This window comes from Osmerus eperlanus, chromosome 12 (assembly GCF_963692335.1).
Source record: "Osmerus eperlanus chromosome 12, fOsmEpe2.1, whole genome shotgun sequence".
Lineage (NCBI taxonomy): Eukaryota > Metazoa > Chordata > Actinopteri > Osmeriformes > Osmeridae > Osmerus > Osmerus eperlanus.
Window position 1 is genome coordinate 4,483,152 of NC_085029.1, and position 19,054 is coordinate 4,502,205.

General features: G+C 40.6%; 1 protein-coding gene across 1 annotated transcript in view; it reads left to right on the forward strand.

Annotated features, from left to right (window-relative positions):
* The window catches only part of cpxm2 (carboxypeptidase X (M14 family), member 2), a 216,595-nt gene extending 200,695 nt beyond the window's left edge, over positions 1 to 15,900 (forward strand). The window contains exon 14 of the mRNA XM_062474750.1: positions 15,162 to 15,900. Coding sequence (XP_062330734.1) covers positions 15,162 to 15,214 — 53 coding nt within the window. The 3' untranslated portion in view covers positions 15,215 to 15,900. The remainder of the gene's footprint in view (positions 1 to 15,161) is intronic.
* Positions 15,901 to 19,054: the final 3,154 nt, after the last annotated feature.

The window sequence follows — 19,054 nt, forward strand, 5'->3', positions numbered from 1 at the left end:
AAATAATAATACCACCAAATATAGCTGCAGGCAGCAATGGCGGGTTCCTCCTCAGCATTGCAAACCATTACAAAATTGACATGACACAGACATGTATTTCATACATGTACACAACATTTCAAGACAATTGGATCAATGGCTGATTTGAAGTCATTTTTTGAAATTCTTCACAAATTGTCACTGTAGAGAAATATCCATGCTGCCGACATTATGGGTTCTTGAGACTTATTTGTTCCCCATTGGCAATAAGGCATGCGTACCAACTTTTAGACATGTTGGACTGACAGGGTTAAAATGCCACCCTTTTGAAAGTGACAACTTTGAAGCGTGTTGTGTCAGGCCACCTGTGCTCTGGTCAGGCCCATCATGCAGAGATCCATTCTTTAAAAGCTTTGATTACAACAATAACTTTATGAAAGTGAGGATACACTTCACTAAAGGAAGTGTGTAGGTTATGTACTACTACTGCTTGCTCTGCCCACACACTTTCCCCATCCATGCTGTTTCCCTCTATCCCAGCGCAGGTCATGCCAAGGCATAAATGCGGCAGCCGTATGAGTATTAGAAGTAGCCCAAAAAACATACCATACACCGTCACACTGTTTTCAAAACTGAAACTGGTTAGAAGACCATGGCTATTAGAACTCTACCTGAATTGAGCTCTCTCTAGAGTCTCAGTCAAACAACTGTCAAGAGTCATGTAGGGAACTGGACCAAGGTATAGCTAATGTCCAGCTGTTAGCAAGTGTACCTTGTGATGGTACAGCAGCTTAACAATACTTTGTCATGGTCAGACTCTCTGATCCCATTAAACTACACAACATGCACAATCAGGGTGACCAACAGTATTATCTTAAGTAAAAAACAATAACATTACACACATTTAAGTGAACGAACACAACAACTGAAATCCCTTGCACAGCTGTTGTAACCAAACTATTTTCCACAGCTATTTGCGTTTTTGGTGTGCACTGCATGCTGGGTACCCAAGGGCGCTGACGCTACAATATTTATTATCTAGCTGTCTTCCGGCTGTGTAATATGACGAGATGCTAGCGATGCAAACATGAAAGCTTGTCTCGGGGGGTCATGCATGTGATCTCACTACAAGCTTTTGATTACACGTGAGGACTGTTAGCAAAGTATTTCTATTCGTGTTTTGTTAGTGATTGAATGGTAATGTCAGCTAGCTAAAAACAATGTTAGTTAGCTTGGCTAAAATGGTTTTCATAGCAACAGATATCAACAAATCAGATCAATCTAACTTTATTCAGAAGGGGGGGGGGGGTGGGAACATATAAACTAGAGGTGAAATGGTAGACATTGTTCTGCCTTGAAGCTGCGTGCGCATCCTCATTGTTTGTAACCACCAACCCATCTATATGTAAAGATAACATCCAAGCTAGCAATTTCGCCAAATTTGACTGCAGATTTTTTACACCATATGTACTTCGTTATGGTTTTTGAGTCAAACAACTTGCTAAATGATTAAATGTCTGTTAAATGTCAAATCCAACTTTAAATGTATAAAAGAGAGAATTAAACCTAGAGGTTTAAAAGGCTACGTTTGTCTAAACTGACATGCACAAACTCAGAGCACTGAGTTTCAACATCACATGTTGAACATGTACACATTTTGTCTCTATTTTTTACTCTACTCTTTAACGCATGACTATGTTTAACTTAATGTCAGCACCTCTCTGTCATCAATTGTCTCTGGAGTGGGGGATGGGGGCTTCTTATCCAACAAATTACATCCCTGAACTTTTAAAACATATCAATGGCCTACTACAATTGTAAACATCCTTTGGCCTTCCCATGCTGGGAAGAAAACTACAGTTTTTCTTTGATTAAACGTTGACCTTGAATAAACGCTGCACCAAAAATGAACATTGTGTAATAAATGGCACCTTCGATTAAACGCCTCCCCCAAAAAATCAGAAAACGGTTATTTAATTGGTTAAATTAAAACACAGTATTTATTACACAAGTAATTTTCAAGTGTAGCATACTATTATCCCATGAAACACTGGCAGGCACAAGTGTCTTTCTTGCTACAGATTTATTTGAAGCTTTTTCTCCAAATCCACCGTTAAAACTAAACTCACGCTGTAATGAGAAAATAAAGACCACATTAGCTTAATATGAACATGCAATGACATGCGCAGCATGTAAATAACATTCACCAAAGTCAAATACAGACACAAAACAACATACTTTGTTGGCTGCATGCTGTAGCCTACACAAGGGAATAGAGGTTTCCTTAGATTGCTAACAACCTCTATAACAACCTTAAACTTATCACTTAGAGTGAATGTGCATAAAGCTCCAGGACCTGACAACATCCCTGGCTGTGTTCTCAAGGCCTGTGCTCCTGAACTGGCAGAGGTGTTCACTGACATCTTTAACCTCTCCCTGTCGCAGTCTGTCGTCCCCAATAGGTTCAAGGGGGCCACCATCATCCCAGTCTCTAAGAAACCATCAGTGAGCTGTCTCAATGATTACCGCCCTGTTGCCCTGTTGTGATGAAATGCTTTGAGACGTTAGTCAAAGACCACATTACATGCTGCCTGTCACCTGCATTAGACCCACTCCAGTTTGCATATAGGCCGAACAGGTCTACAGATGATGTTGTAGCTTTGGCCTTGAACACTGCTCTCTTTCACTTGGATCAGAACAACATATACGTGCGGATGCTCTTCATCGACTTCAGCTCCGTTTTCAACACCATAGTACCATCCAGGCTCATCATAAAACTACAGGACCGGAACATCAGTCCTTCCATGTGCAGCTGGACAGGACACAGGCAGTACGGCTAGGTAACATCACCCCACCAGTCTAACACTCAGCACTGGTGCCCCACAGAGTTGTGTGTTAAGCCCACTGTTGTACTCTCTGTTCACCTATGGTTGTGCAGCCACAAAAAGGTCCAACACTATCATTATGTTTGCTGATGACACCACCATTATCGGCTGCATCAAGAATGGTGATGAGTCTGCCTACAGAGCAGAGGTGGCAACAATGACATCCTGGTGTCAGCATAACAGCCTGTTGCTTAATGTAGCAAAAACCAAGGAGTTGATAGTGGACTACAGGCGGCTGCAGGGAGAACATGCACCCATTCACATCGCGGGCACAGCTGTGGAGAGTCAAAAGTTTCAGATTTTTTGGTATCAACATCAGTGAGGATCTGAGCTGGACCACCATATTGGTGTGGTTACAAGGACAGCGAAACAGAGGCTCTTTTTTCAGCGGCGACTGTGGAAATTTGGCATGGACTGCACTATACTGACCAATTTTTACCGGTGCACCATTGAGAGCATACTGACTGGTGGCATTACAACATGGTTTGGCAACAGCACTGCCCAGGACAGGAAGACACTACAAAGAGTGGTCAAATCTGCACAGCGTATTACAAGGACTGCATTACCATCCATTCAGGACCTTTACAGCCAGCGGTGCAGGAGAAAGGCCAAGTGGATCATTTCTGACCCTAGTCATCCCTGCCACAGTCTTTTCTCCCTCCTGCCTTCTGGAAGGCGATACAAGAGTATAAGGTCCTGTACCAGCAGATACAGGGATAGTTTTCTCACACATGCCATCAGGATGCTGAACTGTCCTTGAAATATCTTTTTGCACTACAATTTTTCTTATTTTTTCTACCCTTTTTCTCCATTCTTTAGTATTTAATTGTTTTATTCTGCAAGTTGAACGGACATTGAGCACAAAGAATTTCATTACTTATAAATGCTGTTTATGAGTATATGATAATAAACTTGAACTTGAAACTTTTATCAGAGCTTTAAATTGTCTGTGCTTCGCTTGCTGTTAGGTTGTCGACTCTCTCACTCATGAGCGTCCCAAAAGGCCTTCAAAATAAAGTCACGTAATAATTCTGAATACAATTATATAATTCAAAATTAAGACATTGCTTGAAAAAAAATTATACATCATTATAATGCAATTGCGACAATTGCATTCAGGCCTATAGATAGTTATACATATTGTATACAATATGGCGAGGTAGCTGACTTAACCATTCCTGAATGTGCTTTTCATCAACACCAAGTTTGCGTGCTATAGATCTGTTGCTGGTGGTGAGTGCTTTCTGCACAGGTTTCTGTTTGAAAGCTAAAGTGTAAGAATGTTACGGCATGCTGCGTCAGATTTGTACACAAAGTAGAGACACGCGCGGAATACATTTTACACTGGGCTTTTGTTTGACTTCCTTGTCTATTCTGTGTTTGTCTATGGCTGCACTGCAGCTACAATTCACTGAATCTCTCTTACCAATTAAACGTTGCCCTTGAATGAACGCCACCCTCGAATAAACGCTGCACCACTAACTGCTCTATTAAAAGGGTTCACTATGAAGCAAACCATTCTAACAAAATAATAACATTTACAATGATTTCAACAAGAAGTCTCTCTGACTTGACAACTCTCTAAACAAGCAACTTTCCAAAGCAATCTCTGAAACAGCTGACCAGTGTGGTAATTTTATGTTGACAACTAAACCGCTGATTGGAAGTGCGCGGCTGATTGCCAATCACGAGATAGGGAGACTGATAGCCAACCGACAACAAATGCTGACTAGACCATACCTGCATGCAGCGAATAGAAAGAAAGAGGGGAGAAAAGAAAAAACACACAACCACAACTATACAGACTGAATTAGGACATTTTAAACATGGGTCCGTAACAAAGACGTTGTTAAAAATGCTCATTCACATTCATTTTTCTCAATTAATCTTATCACTTAAACACACTGGTTTAGCATTTTTTCCCACAAGGAAGTCTAACCTCAACAGTGGATCCTTGGTCCCTGGATCTCTTGCTGGAACATGGCATCTAAAAAACACATAGAAAAACCATCAAAAACTATGAAATGTAACATACCACACTACTGCTTAACAATTTCATAGTCTTACATTATCATAACTTCATACTCAACAGTTCTAGTATACAGACCTTTAAGAAAATATTGAAATGGTTAGGATTCTCAAAACACCAATCTCTGTACTTAAAAAAAAATATTTAGACATCCATTATTTACCTTTATTCAATTTACACTGTCTACATTCAAATTTAAGTCTGTAAAATGTAAACATAGAGAAACGGACTCGACTATAAATACAAATTAAGACCAATTGAGAACAATTTATCTTGCAAATGGTTTTTACTTTAAATTCATGTTTCACCAAAAGAATCATCACAGTTTAACACAAATAACCAAACCTTACTGTTAAAATACTGCCAAGCCACTGACTCACATTAGAAAATTAAAACAAATAAACATAGCCTAGAAGATGTACCTGTAGGTCAATTACATAATCAAGAGCATGGAGTAGGAATGGATGGATGACAAAATACCCCGCCGAGCCCAATCCATTAAATATTTCCTACCCATAAGTTAATTTCCTGAAATGCAATAATTCACCAACATTTTGACAATTTCATGCTCCAAACTTTGTGGGAACAGTTTGGAGATGGCCCCTTCCTGTTCTAACATGACTGTGCAACAGTGCACAAAGCAAGGCCCATAAACACATGGATGAGCGAGATTGGTGTGGACGAACTTGAGTGGCCTGCACACAGTCCTGACCTCAACCCAATACAACACCTTTGGGATGAATTAGAGCAGGGACTGCGAGCCAAACCTTCTTGTTCCACATCAATGTTGGACCTCACAAATGCACTTCTGGAAGAATGGTAAAACATTTCCATAAACCTCTTAAACCTTGTGGAAAGCCTTCCTAGACGAGTTGAAACTATTATAGCTACAAAGGGTGGTCCGACATCATATCCTATGGTTTAAGAATGAGATGTCACTCACGTTCATGAGCGTGTAAAGGCAACCGAGCGAATACTTTGGCAATTTAGTGTATAAAATTGATACAAATATAAAATTTTATCAAGAGATAGGAAATCGTGCAGCATGGTACAAAATGCCGATTACAAACGTATTGTAGGTCTATAGGCTTTCAATGGAACTCCTAAACGATCAAACCATGAACCCAAACAAAGCTAGCAAGCAAAACAACCATGGTACCATTGCTACTTGCTTATGCTAGGTAGCTCTAACTGTGCAGCAAACTAGGCTACCTAGCTACAGTTTCAAAAAGAATAACTTACGATGTGAAGACCGTCAGAAAAACTTGGAACGAACAAACAAAATTACATCAACAATGACATGTAGCTAAAGATAGAATAACCCAACCGTAGGTACGTACAGTACATAAATTTGAAACGCCGTCCACAAAAGCAAAAACTAGCCTTAAGGGTTATAGCTTGCTCGGCATTTGTTTGACCTCCTTGTCTATTTGTTTGTGTATGGCCGCACTGCAACTACAATTCACTGAATCTGTCTTACTAATTAAACGTTGCCTTCGAATAAACGCCGCACCACAAATGATCATTGTGTAATACACGCTGCAGTGTTTAATCGAAAGACACATTTGGAACTCACCCTACTAATTTAAATTACATCAACAATGACATGTAAAAATAGAACAACCCAACCGCATAGTTACGCACAGTATACAAATTTCAAACGCGTCTCACAGAAGCAAGTATAATGTTAAAGATTTTACGACTTGCTAGCCTGTAATACTGTCTGTACAAAGAGATATCCTTAGCTCAGCTAGTCTAGATAGATTAGCTGCTATCCTGTTTACGACAGTATAAAAGTCTTCAAGTTATCATACGAATACAAACGCTAAAATACATGTTTTGTACTGCCATTGTAGGATCTTATTACTCACTGTCAAATGTAACAATGAAAATCTCTGAGGGCTGCAGGAGTTCTCCAACGATAAAATAAAATGGTCGTCTTCTTGTGCGTGTACCAAGCTCGCGCGTGTGTCAAGGGGCTCTGGCCCCTTGTGTGTGAGAGAATGTGGAGCACGCGCGCACAGGAGCAAAGGGAGAGAGGATTTGGGGAAACAGCCCTAGAAATTAGCCAAGCATGCATGTTTCAAATATTTACTAAAAATCGAGTTTTCATGTTACAGTCAACTTTTTCTCAGATTTGTGTACTCAACATTCTCAAGAGTCTTCATATGAACTAGTAATTGAATCAGAGTATCAGTTTTTGGCCGGCGGATGTGTAAAGCATTATTTTAGCATTAGCAATAAATTCAATTTGCTTTATATCAATCATTTTTAGAGGTATGAAGTTGCCTTTGCACATGGTAACATGTTGTAGTGTCTTCCACGTGACATACCAAGTTTGGTGTTGATATCTCAAAGATTTGCTGAGATTTGACCAAACGTCCTGTTTGGTTGCTTTGTTGCAGATTTTGATTGGCTCTACCGGACAAACAGTTTTGAAAATCAGAAATCCCTACGATAACTTTTGTGAGGCTCAGTCTGGATATCATCTATGGCAATTTTGAAGAAAATTCGACCAAAAATGTAGGAGGAGTAGGGAAAAAACGCGTTTCCTTAATCTTTATTGTACAGACAAATTCAATATGGCGGCCGTTATAGCTTCTTGAGGCTTTTTTATTCCTCATGAGAAATAAGGCATATGTAATGAATTTCAGAATTTTGGGACTTATGGCCTGCAAATGGCATCAATTTGAAAATTGACATATTGGGGCGTGGCCTGTAGCGCCACCTATTGTCTCACATAGCCCATGTTTGGTATGGTAGTTACTAATGGTCTGCAGTTTCAACATGCCAAATTTCACAACTTTTTACGGTACTGGTCTAGGGGCTGCCATTGACTCCCATGGGTAAAACATAATAATAATACCACCAATAACAATAGGGTTCTCCTACCGGAGGAACCCTAATAACAATAGGGTTCTCCTACCGGAGGAACCCTAATAATATATATGTGAGAGAACAAAGGTTGTGCTCTCGCCGAAGGCTTGAGCACACCCAGTAATACTAACAATAACAATAGGTGCCTCGCAGCTTCGCTGCTTGGCCCCTAATAATACTAACAATAACAATAGGTGCCTCGCAGCTTCGCTGCTTGGCCCCTAATAATAATACTAACAATAACAATAGGTGCCTCGCAGCTTCGCTGCTTCGCCTCTTCGCGGCTTGGCCACCAATAATAATAATAAGAAAAGGTAGAAACACTTAAGTGGCTTTGCCGCTTCGCGGCTTGGCCACCAATAATAATAATATATATGTGAGAGAACAAAGGTTGTGGCGAGAGCACACCCAATAATAATAAGTTGAATAAAGATTCAAAGAACAATACTTGGAATGCTGAAGCAGCATTCCAACAATAAAGATTCAAAGAACAATACTTGGAATGCTGAAGCAGCATTCCAACAATAAGTTGAATAAAGATTCAAAGAACAATACTTGGAATGCTGAAGCAGCATTCCAACAAATATATATGTGAGAGAACAAAGGTTGTGCCCTTGCCGAAGGCAAAGCACACCCAATTACCCACAACTGTGCCTGGGGGGTGTTCCATCAATGTTGATTAAGGAAAAGCGAGTCTTATTTCGTCAAGTCTCACTTACTTTAGCGAGAGTTCCGTTCCATTAAGGTGGCTTATTCTAATTCTAGCTACGTAACCAAGGTAACTTATACTTCGGAACTAGCCTGATCCATGTCAGGCTAAAAGTCAAGCTAAACTAAAATGTGTTGCAAATAATTTCAAACAGGCGGAAACAGAATCTCAAAAGACAGTTCCGTCAAGTAAATTCCTGCGTGCAAAGCACTTTAGTCCGTGTTCTAGTGATGGGAAGTTCGGATCATTTTACTGATTCGGTTCTTTAAATCTCGTTCAGTAAAATGAACAAATCTTTTTTCGAGTCATTCGTTCATTTCAACGGGGGGGGGGGGGGGGGTGGCTATCCGTCCACTGCAAACACGTATCATATTCTCATGTAGGTTAGTGCATGACATGTGCACCAGCAGATACTATTTTAAAAGAAATTCCTGCATTTAAATAATGTATCATGACAGTTTGTATGATTTGGTCATTTATTATCACTCTAGCATTTAATTATCACGGCAAACAATTACACTAAACTGTAAGTGTAAATGTAAAGTGAAAATAACAAAACCAGTCAGTATGATGACTTGAGCGAATATCATTCACGTCTTACTAAAACAGCGGCCACGCGAAAGGGAATGAGGAAACTGTTTCCTCTACTAAAAAATACAATGCAGGTCACGTGAAAAAAGGATCCAAAGACTCGTAGAAACACTGAGTCGGGAGATCAACGAATCGTTTGTTCGACTATAATAGTGGAAAGGAGGGTAGTAGACTGCAGTCTATGTAGGTAGGCCTAAACTATGTAGTCTGCTGGAATCACACACAAGGAAGCAAACTCACTGTAGCCAAGCCTTGACACTGTTCAATCTGTCTGCATCTCTGTGTGTATTTGCATGTGGGACATTCTTGAACGGGCAACTATGCCAGGAAATATAAAGGGTATACCTTGCTCCAAAGCAGACAGTATTTTCATTGTTTAAAGTAGCCTATATGTTGACAAGCCTCTATATTACCTCTCCTTCTCGCTTCCCCAATATTATAAGTGCAATATGCTGTCCCCATTGGTGTATCCAGGCCCACTGGAAGACTCAGGGGATGACTGTCTGGTGTCCCCATGGTTGAAAAGGCGTTTCTAAAATGCTCTCTAGAGTGGAAAAAATGAGACCAAGTGCCCTACTGTCTGCCATTCACATTGTGAAATATGCTTGAGTGCCCAGGGTGCCCCTTAACGCAATAAATGATAGTGTGCCCTCTATAAATTTCAAAACATGTCTTAATGAGTTCCTTTATAGTAGAGAAAATGTGATGCAGTACCCTATAAGGTGCCCTTACAATGGTCTATATTTGACTGTTCCCGTGCCCTTACTTCCAATGGAAAAGGGTGCTGTTATGAAGTGCCCTTTATTTACATTTAGTCATTTAGCAGACGCTCTTATCCAGAGCGACTTACAGTAAGTAGAGGGACATTCTCCCCGAGGCAAGTAAGGTGAAGTGCCTTTATGCTACCACTACATGACAATGTCCCAAATGGTGCCCTTTCCAAAGAAGACGATTAGATGCTGTGCCCAACAGTCTCCCCTACAATGTGCCCACTAGGGCATGCTTTCCCAAAGTGAGGCTGTGACGACACTTGGGGTGTCTTCCCATTCCCATTGTTACACTGGTGAGAGCCCATGTTGTGCAGTAGCAACCCTTTTAATTTTTCTGCCCCTGCCCTTCAAACAGCCACAGTCTGCCACTGTCCAAGCCCCCTCTGGATCTGTGGAGGCATACTATGTTAATTGGAAATCTGGAAATCTGGGGCAGCTGTCCATACACTGTCAGCCAGAATAGTAATAATTGGATTTGGATTAAATATGCATGTGTAATATAATAATTATATATTCTTAGCCATGCTGAGCAATTTTAAATGACTGTTCTGCCAAGCAAAGTGTGCTACAGTTTGTGTCACCTTCTGATCTGAAAGTTTGTGCTGGATCTGTGCAATATTACTTATTTCAGTGAATCCCCATTTTAGTCATGGTTATCTTTCCCTTTTATCTTAAAGCTCAGCACTTAGCCTATCAGTTAATAAATGTGTGTGGCAAAGTTATTTTGAAGTAGGCTAATTTATAAATTTTGTTCAAGATGTGAAGACAAAAACATTATTAGCCCACATCAAGTGCCATGCCCTTCTTCGGTGTTTTGAATTTTAGCCTACAATTTTCAATTGCTGCCACGTTCTTTTTTGGGCTATTATTCTCAATCTCCTGTTGAGAATATTGGCCATAGGCTACTGTCAGACCGTTTTCAGACAGCTCATCAAATTACGCAAATTATCAGTAGGCCTTACTGCATATAGTTATGTTAAGGAGATTTGGTAGGCCTACAATTTACGCATTTTAACGGTCGTAATGGTTTGACAAGTTGTCTCCCTTGCCGTGTTAATTGCGACAACATTGCCATTTTTGGGGACAACTCCAAAAAAACTCAATTCACGCTGCTGAAAATAACGCCCCTCTGCTGGTTTACGCTTTGCTTTTTGCGACATAACTCCTCTTTTCAAAGATCGCCTGATCTGGGCTTCACAGTCTAAGCTTATTGAAGTCTAGCTTGAATTAGCGTTGCCTGTTAGTGGAACGGAACGTTAGTGGAACGGCTTGAGGCTTAAGTCTCAGTTGACGTTTACCCAAGTGAGATTTATTCGTGTAAGCGCGACTTGCATTAGCGACGTTGATGCGTGAGGAATCTAAATTATTTTTCGGCGGCCATTGTTGTTTTCAACTGGAGTTGCTTGATAGCCGTGGTGGAGGCAGCCACGTTTGGTAAGTCCTATTTTTACACATTTTAAGATAGAATCAATGATTGGGTTTGTGTAAGTACACTACTCTTGACTTATGGTGAAGGTTTGAGCACTTTTAGACCTTTAGATCGTGAGTTTGAAGTGACGGAAAACCGAACTCGAAAAGTAGCTAGCTTTTCCCCTTTGCGTTTATAATTAGTGAATCATTTTGCATCTCGGAGAATTGTTTACCCAAAAGGTTGAGGAGGGCAGACTGTCGGAGACAAGGCGATTCCCCACAGAACTGTAGGCTCAGAATTTGATTTGGGTCGTGAAAGTCTTTGTAATTGGAGTGAGTTCGGACACCAGGGAGACCGCATAGGCTTAGGCGGCAGCCATGTTTTGGTTGCATCATGTTCACCATTTTATTTACAGTTCGGTAAATTCTACCCCCGAAAAGGACAGGGCAGCCTCAAGAGATGTGGGAATTGTGCTTTTAGCCAGATGGTCCTATTATTTTTGTGATTTGTGGAAAACTTGCAATTTGAGTGAGAGTCCATTGTTTTGACGTTAGCCTCAGAACTAGACTTGGTTCGCTCACTGGCAGTAACTGTATTTCAATCAATTCTACTCCAAAAACGTCAGGGAGGACTGCTTTTTGTAGACAAGAGCCTGCTGAAGATAGCCAGTATCTAGGAATTTTCAAAGCAATCCTGTTTCCTTCGTCATTTGCATGAGAAAGCGACCTACGTTAGCCAGGCTAGTTTCACTCTGTCAGCCTATTTAAAGGTCTCTGGCAGTCAGAATCACTGATTACAGACAAAGGTCGAGCTGGGCTTTGGTCAGATGTGTATATTGACCAGTTTAGAGCTAAATACTCTTGCCAGAGCCTGGAATCGAACCCGAAGCTTCATTTTTCACAACTGACATGGACCCTTTCTTCACTTTGACAGGTCTGGAGGGTCATGCAGAGGCCTGCTCAACAGAATTCAACAGAGGATGCTGAGCGTAACAGAGGATGCAACAGAGGATGCTGAGATCAACACAGACCCCTTGCTGGACTACCCCTCTCTAGCTGGACAGCTTCTCTTCAGCTGTTGTGGACATTTGGAATACAGTTATAATGTGTGTGTTTCATATATGAGGAATGTGTTTTAATGGAAGTCTAAAGTTGGTTAAGAAGAATAAACTCCATTTAGTAGAGATGCCATTTGCAGTTTATGACTCCTGGGGAGGATGAGACAGCTGGTCTGGAGACAATGTGGATTCAACTGTATTGTTATTGTGATTTGAGGGAGCAGTTTAACTGATCAAGCTGCTCTGACCCTTCCTGTAGCATGGGTGGGGTTAATTAAATACTTGTTTGAAGATGTCCACACAAAGGACAGTTGACCATTTGACTGGTGAACTCCTGTGGTTTTACTATCTACTGGTTTGGGGAGAGATGCCACATCAAAGAACTGTGGGACACTTGGTATGGAGTCAAACTGTCACTGAGCAGTGCTGACCAATCACAGAGTTTGATACATAGATGGATTGACCATCAGAAGAACCATTTGATCTAAAGTTTATACAGTTAGGTCCATAAATATTTGGACATTGACACAATTTTCATCATTTTGGCTCTGTATACCACCACAATGGATTTGAAATGAAACAATCAAGATGTGCTTTAAGTGCAGACTTTCAGCTTTAATTTCAGGGTATTTACATCCAAATCAGGTGAACGGTGTAGGAATTACAACACATTTTATATGTGCCCCCCCCCCTTTTTAAGGGACCAAAAATAATTGGACAAACTAACATAATCATAAATCTAATTGTCACTTTTAATACTTGGTTGCAAATCCTTTGCAGTCAATGACAGCCTGAAGTCTAGAACCCATAGACATCACCAGACGCTGGGTTTTGTCCCTGGTGATGCTCTGCCAGGCCTCTACTGCAACTGTCTTCAGTTCCTGCTTGTTCTTGGGGCATTTTCCCTTCAGTTTTGTCTTTAGCAAGTGAAATGCATGCTCAATTGGATTTAGGTCAGGTGATTGACTTGGCCATTGCAGAACATTCCACTTCTTTGCCTTAAAAAACTCTTTGGTTGCTTTCGCTGTATGCTTCGGGTCATTGTCCATCTGCATTGTGAAGCGCCGTCCTATGAGTTCTGAAGCATTTGGCTGAATCTGAGCAAATAATATTGCCAGAAACACTTCAGAATTCATCCTACTGCTTTTGTCAGCAGTCACATCATCAATAAATACAAGGGAACCAGTTCCATTGGCAGCCATACATGCCCACGCCATAACACTACCTCCACCATGCTTCACTGATGAGGTGGTATGCTTTGGATCATGAGCAGTTCCTTCCCTTCTCCATACTCTTCTCTTCCCATCATTCTGGTACAAGTTGATCTCGGTCTCATCTGTCCATAGGATGTTGTTCCAGAACTGTACAGGGTCTTTTAGATGTTTTTTGGCAAACTCTAATCTGGTCTTCCTGTTTTTGAGACTCACCAATGGTTTACATCTTGTGGTGAACCCTCTGTATTTACTCTGGTGAAGTCGTCTCTTAATTTTTGACTTTGACACAGATACGCCTACCTCCTGGAGAGTGTTCTCGATCTGGCCAACTGTTGTGAAGGGGTTTTTCTTCACCAGGGAAAGAATTCTTCTGTCATCCACCACAGTTGTTTTCCGTGGTCTTCCGGGTCTTTTGGTGTTGCTGAGCTCACCAGTGCGTTCTTTCTTTTTAAGAATGTACCAAACAGTTGATTTGGCCACACCTAATGTTTTTGCTATCTCTCTGATAGGTTTGTTTTGATTTTTCAGCCTAACGATGGCTTGCTTCACTGATGGTGACAGCTCTTTGGACTTCATATTGAGAGTTGACAGCAACAGATTACAAACACAAATACCATACTTGAAATGAACTCTAGACCTTTTATCTGCTCCTTGTCAATGAAATAACGAACTCCCATGAGGGAATAACATACACCTGGCCATGGAACAGCTGAGCAGCCAATTGTCCAATTACTTTTGGTCCCTTAAAAAGGGGGGGGCCACATATAAAATGTATTGTAATTCCTACACCGTTCACCTGATTTGGATGTAAATACCCTGAAATTAAAGCTGAAAGTCTGCACTTAAAGCACATCTTGATTGTTTCATTTCAAATCCATTGTGGTGGTATACAGAGCCAAAATGATGAAAATTGTGTCAATGTCCAAATATTTATGGACCTAACTGTATAAGGCAGGGTTTTAGGGTTGTTCTTCATCACTCTGGCGAACGACCTGTGGCTAGCACCTCCTTCGTTATGACTGATCACAAAGTACTTTGTTAATTCTTGATTTGTACAAGCAAAATACATTTTATTGAAACCGCCATCTCTTGACTGTTCAAATCTACACAGTGCCACTAGAATTTTTCCTTCACACAGCCCTGACCCCAGGACAGCTTCATCCAACTGGCCTACCCTGCCTGCCTCCAAAAACGTCAGGGAGGACTGCTTTTTGTAGACAAGGGCCTGCTAAAGATAGCTAGTATATCTGATTTTTCAAGGCGAGCCTGTTTCATTCGTCATATGCCCTGAGAAAGCGACCTACGTTAGCCAGGCTAGTTTTGCCAATTTCAGTAAGTCAGGCTATTTAAAGGTCTCTGACAGTCAGAATCACTGTTTACAGGCAAAGGTCGAGCTGGTCTTTTGTCAGATGTGTATATATTGACCAGTTTAGAGCTAAATACTCTTGCCAGAGCCTGGAATCGAACCCATGTTTTTAGTGACTTTGCATGGGTCTCCATCAGGTCAACACATTTGGATTCAAGTTCAAGTAATGCCACTGCATTTCACAGTCAAAACTGTAGTTTACGTCAATTGTAGATGGAAAAAGCTTCGTTTTTCACAACTGAACTGACATAGATCCTTTCTTCACTTGTACAGGTCTGGAGGGTCATGCAGAGGCCTGTTCAACAGAGTTCAATAGAGGATGCTGAGAGCAACAACAGAGAATGCTGAGAGCAAAAACAGAATGCTGAGAGCAACACAGACGCCTTGCTGGACTATCCCTCTCTAGCTGGACAGCTTCATTCAGCTGGCCTGCCCTGCCTGCCCCTGCCTGCAGGCAGGCCCTGCCTGCCCCTGCCTGCAGGCAGGCCCTGCCTGCCCCTGCCTGCAGGCAGGCCCTGCCAGCCCTCCAGAGACAGTCACCCCACAGACACAGTAGCTCTGCAGATTGCTTTTTTGAGGACATTGATGAAAAAGGAAAAACCAGCATTTTTTACTTTGATGAAAGTCTAAATGTTTAATCCTTTCCATGTCCCAGTATGCCAAGCTGCTGACTTTTAGTGTCTTAAGTGATTAAACCAGTTCAAGTGATAGACTTTTGACCTGAATCCAATGATTATTCATCTGAATAAAAACCACTCAAGAGAAGTACTGCTTCTTTATTAATAGTATTTATGTATATATAATTGCGCAGCTCCCCCTGTCAATGATCTAGCACCTCCTCAGCACCTGTATTAAAAATTCTCTGGCGCCGTCCCTGCCCAGGGTTGATTGTAACTGGTGTTGGAAAACACATGTAGTAGGGCAGAATAGAGGGACTGGGCAAAGGGTGCTGGTGTGGAAAGTCCCCAAAAACTGTGCAGAATGGGCAGAAAATATTAGATGACATTGTATCGAGGCCCAATTGCCATAGGATATTTACAATTGTAGTAGGCCATTAGATCTGTTTTAAAAGTTCAGGGGTGTAAAAAAACAAACAACTGGACTAAATATCAATAATATTTCAATAACTGATCTACCCCTCTCAGACCATCATTATATACTTTTTTATGTGGAAATTATCCTAACAAAAAACAAAAAAGAATTCTTAGTCCATAGAAGATATTTAGATGATACAGCTATGATGAAATTTTCTGAACAATTTGCTCTATATGAGCCGACTAACCATGATTGCTCTCTGAATGAAATGGTAGAGAACCTCAATGATGCACTATTATCTGTGTTAGACTCTGTTGCACCACTGAAAACCAAAAAGAAGTGCACAAGCAGAACCTCCCCATGGCTGAGAAATAAAAATGTTAGTGAAACAAAAAGAAAATGCCGTGCAGCAGAGAGAAAATGGAGGAAAACAAAGATCACTATCCACTACAATATCTACAAAGATACACTAACCACCTATAACAAAACCATCCGTCTAGCAAGGAGAGAATATTTCTCCAACATTATTACAGAAAATGCCAGAAATTCCAGAGTTCTTTTCTCCACCATTGACCAGCTGCTAAACACTGTCCCTGCTCCACCTCCATCCTCAGTAGTTATATGTGAAGAGCTTGCTTTGTTCTTCAAGAACAAAATAACTTTGATCAGAGCTAGTATTATTAATAGTGGGGTCAAAACTGACATCAGTAGATTCTGCAACATAACCATGAGCACATTTACCTGTATCACACTTAGTGAACTTTCCAAAATTGTCAGCGAATCTAACTCCACAACCTCAGATATTGATCCTATACCCACAACATTCTTTAAGCGAGTGTTTGTTAGTGTCTCAGGTCCGGTGCTAGAGATTATAAACACATCCCTTAGAACTGGCGTTTTCCCAGATGCCTTCAAAACAGCTGTTGTAAAGCCCCTATTAAAGAAACCCAAATTGGATAACAGTCTACTTGCAAATTACAGACCAATATCAAACCTTCCATTTATTAGTAAAGTACTGGAAAAGATAGTTTTAGTCCAATTAAATTCTTTTCTTGAAGAAAATAACATCCTGGAAGTCTCGCAGTCAGGTTTCAGGAAATATCACAGTACTGAAACTGCTCTCACCAAAATAATTAGCGACCTCAGACTAAACTCTGATGCAAATAAAGTCTCTATCCTTATCCTGTTAGATCTCAGTGCAGCATTTGATACAATTGATCACGACATCCTAATCAATAGACTGGAAAAGCTTATTGGGTTCACGGATAGTGTGTTGAACTGGATGAAATCATATATCACAGGAAGGAAGTTTTATGTTAGTTTAGGTGACCATAGGTCCAAGAAACATGAGAACTGCTACGGGGTTGCTCAAGGAAGCTGCTTAGGTCCATTACTTTTTTCTCTTTATGTTACCACTCGGCGACATAATCAGAGAACATAACATAGATTTCCATAGCTATGCGGATGACACACAACTATATATATATCCACTGAACCCAACAATGCAACGGCCATCAATTCCATTACCAACTGCCTGTTGGCAATAAACAAATGGATGAACGCTAACTTTCTTAAATTAAATGAAGACAAAACCGAAGTCCTACTATGTGGCCCCAAATCCAAAAGAGAGATGCTTATTAAGAATCTTGGAGGTTTAACCCCCTGTCTTAAACCAGAGGTGACGAGTCTCGGTGTAATCCTGGACTCAGATTTGAATTTCAACTCTCACATTAATAAAGTGACCAAAACAGCTTTCTTTCACCTGAGGAATATAGCAAAGGTACGACCATTCATAAACCAAAATGATGCAGAGAAGTTAATTCATGCTTTTATATCCAGCCGGCTGGACTACTGTAACGCACTTTTCACTGGTCTTCCCAAGAAAACCACTGAAAGACTACAGCTCATTAAAAATTCTGCAGCTAGATTATTAACCAAAACTAAAAGGAGAGAACACATTAGTCCTGTCCTAGCTACTTTACACTCGCTCCCTGTTACCTTCAGAATTGACTTTAAGGTCCTTTTCCTCACATACAAAGCTCTACACGGACAAGGACCTAGCTACATTGCTAACTCCTTTATAAACTACACACCAGCTAGAACACTGCGATCATCAAATGCAGGCCTATTAGAGGTCACCAGAAGCAGTCATAAGAAGATTGGTGATTCGGCCTTTGTCAATTACGCCCCAAAACTATGGAACAAATTACCCATAAATATTAGGAAAGCAAACACTCTAGACATTTTTAAAAGACAGCTTAAAACCTACCTTTTTACCGAAGCATTTAAGTAATTTTATCTCAAAAGGGTTTTCCTACTTTTATTAATTATATTATTGTTACTTTTAAGATGCATGTTTAAAGTTGGTTTCTCTCTTGAACAGAGATCTTATTGGGATTTTTATTTTTGTTTGAATTGTTTAGCACTTGTATTATTGTTTTTATTGATTTTATGTAAAGCACCTTGAGCTGCAATTCTTGTATGAAATGTGCTATATAAATAAAGTCTTACTTACTTACTTACTAATTTGTTGGATATGAAGCCCCCACCCTCCACTCCAGAGACAGTTGGTGACAGAGAGGTGCAGACATTAAGTTAAACATAGTCATGTGTTAAGAGTAGAGTAAAAAATACAGATCCCCCCTTTCTGAATAAAGTTCGACTGATCTGATTTGTTGATTTCTGTTGCTATGAAAACCAGTTTAGCCAAGCTAACTAACATTGTTTTTAGCTAGCTTGCATTACCATTCAATAGCTAACAAAACATTAGTAAAAATACCTTGCTAATCGAGCATAACTTGTTAATGCAGGAGACTCAGAGACCTTAGCACCTCACTAGCATCTCATCATATCACGCAGTCGGCGCACAGCTAGATAATCAGCTGTCAGCGCTCTTGAGTACCCAGCATGCAGTGCGGCATGTCAAAAAACGCAAACACTTGTGGAAAATAGTTCGGTTACAACGGACATGCGAGGGAATTCAGTTGTTGTGTTCGTTCAGTTAGATGTTTGTAATGTTATTGGCCGGGTTTTCCAGATTCGATCGTTCTTAAGGACTAAAGAAAGCTCTTAAGAAGGGTTCGGCTAAAAAGGAGCGCTAAGATAGGGGTGTTTCCCAGACGCGTTCTTAA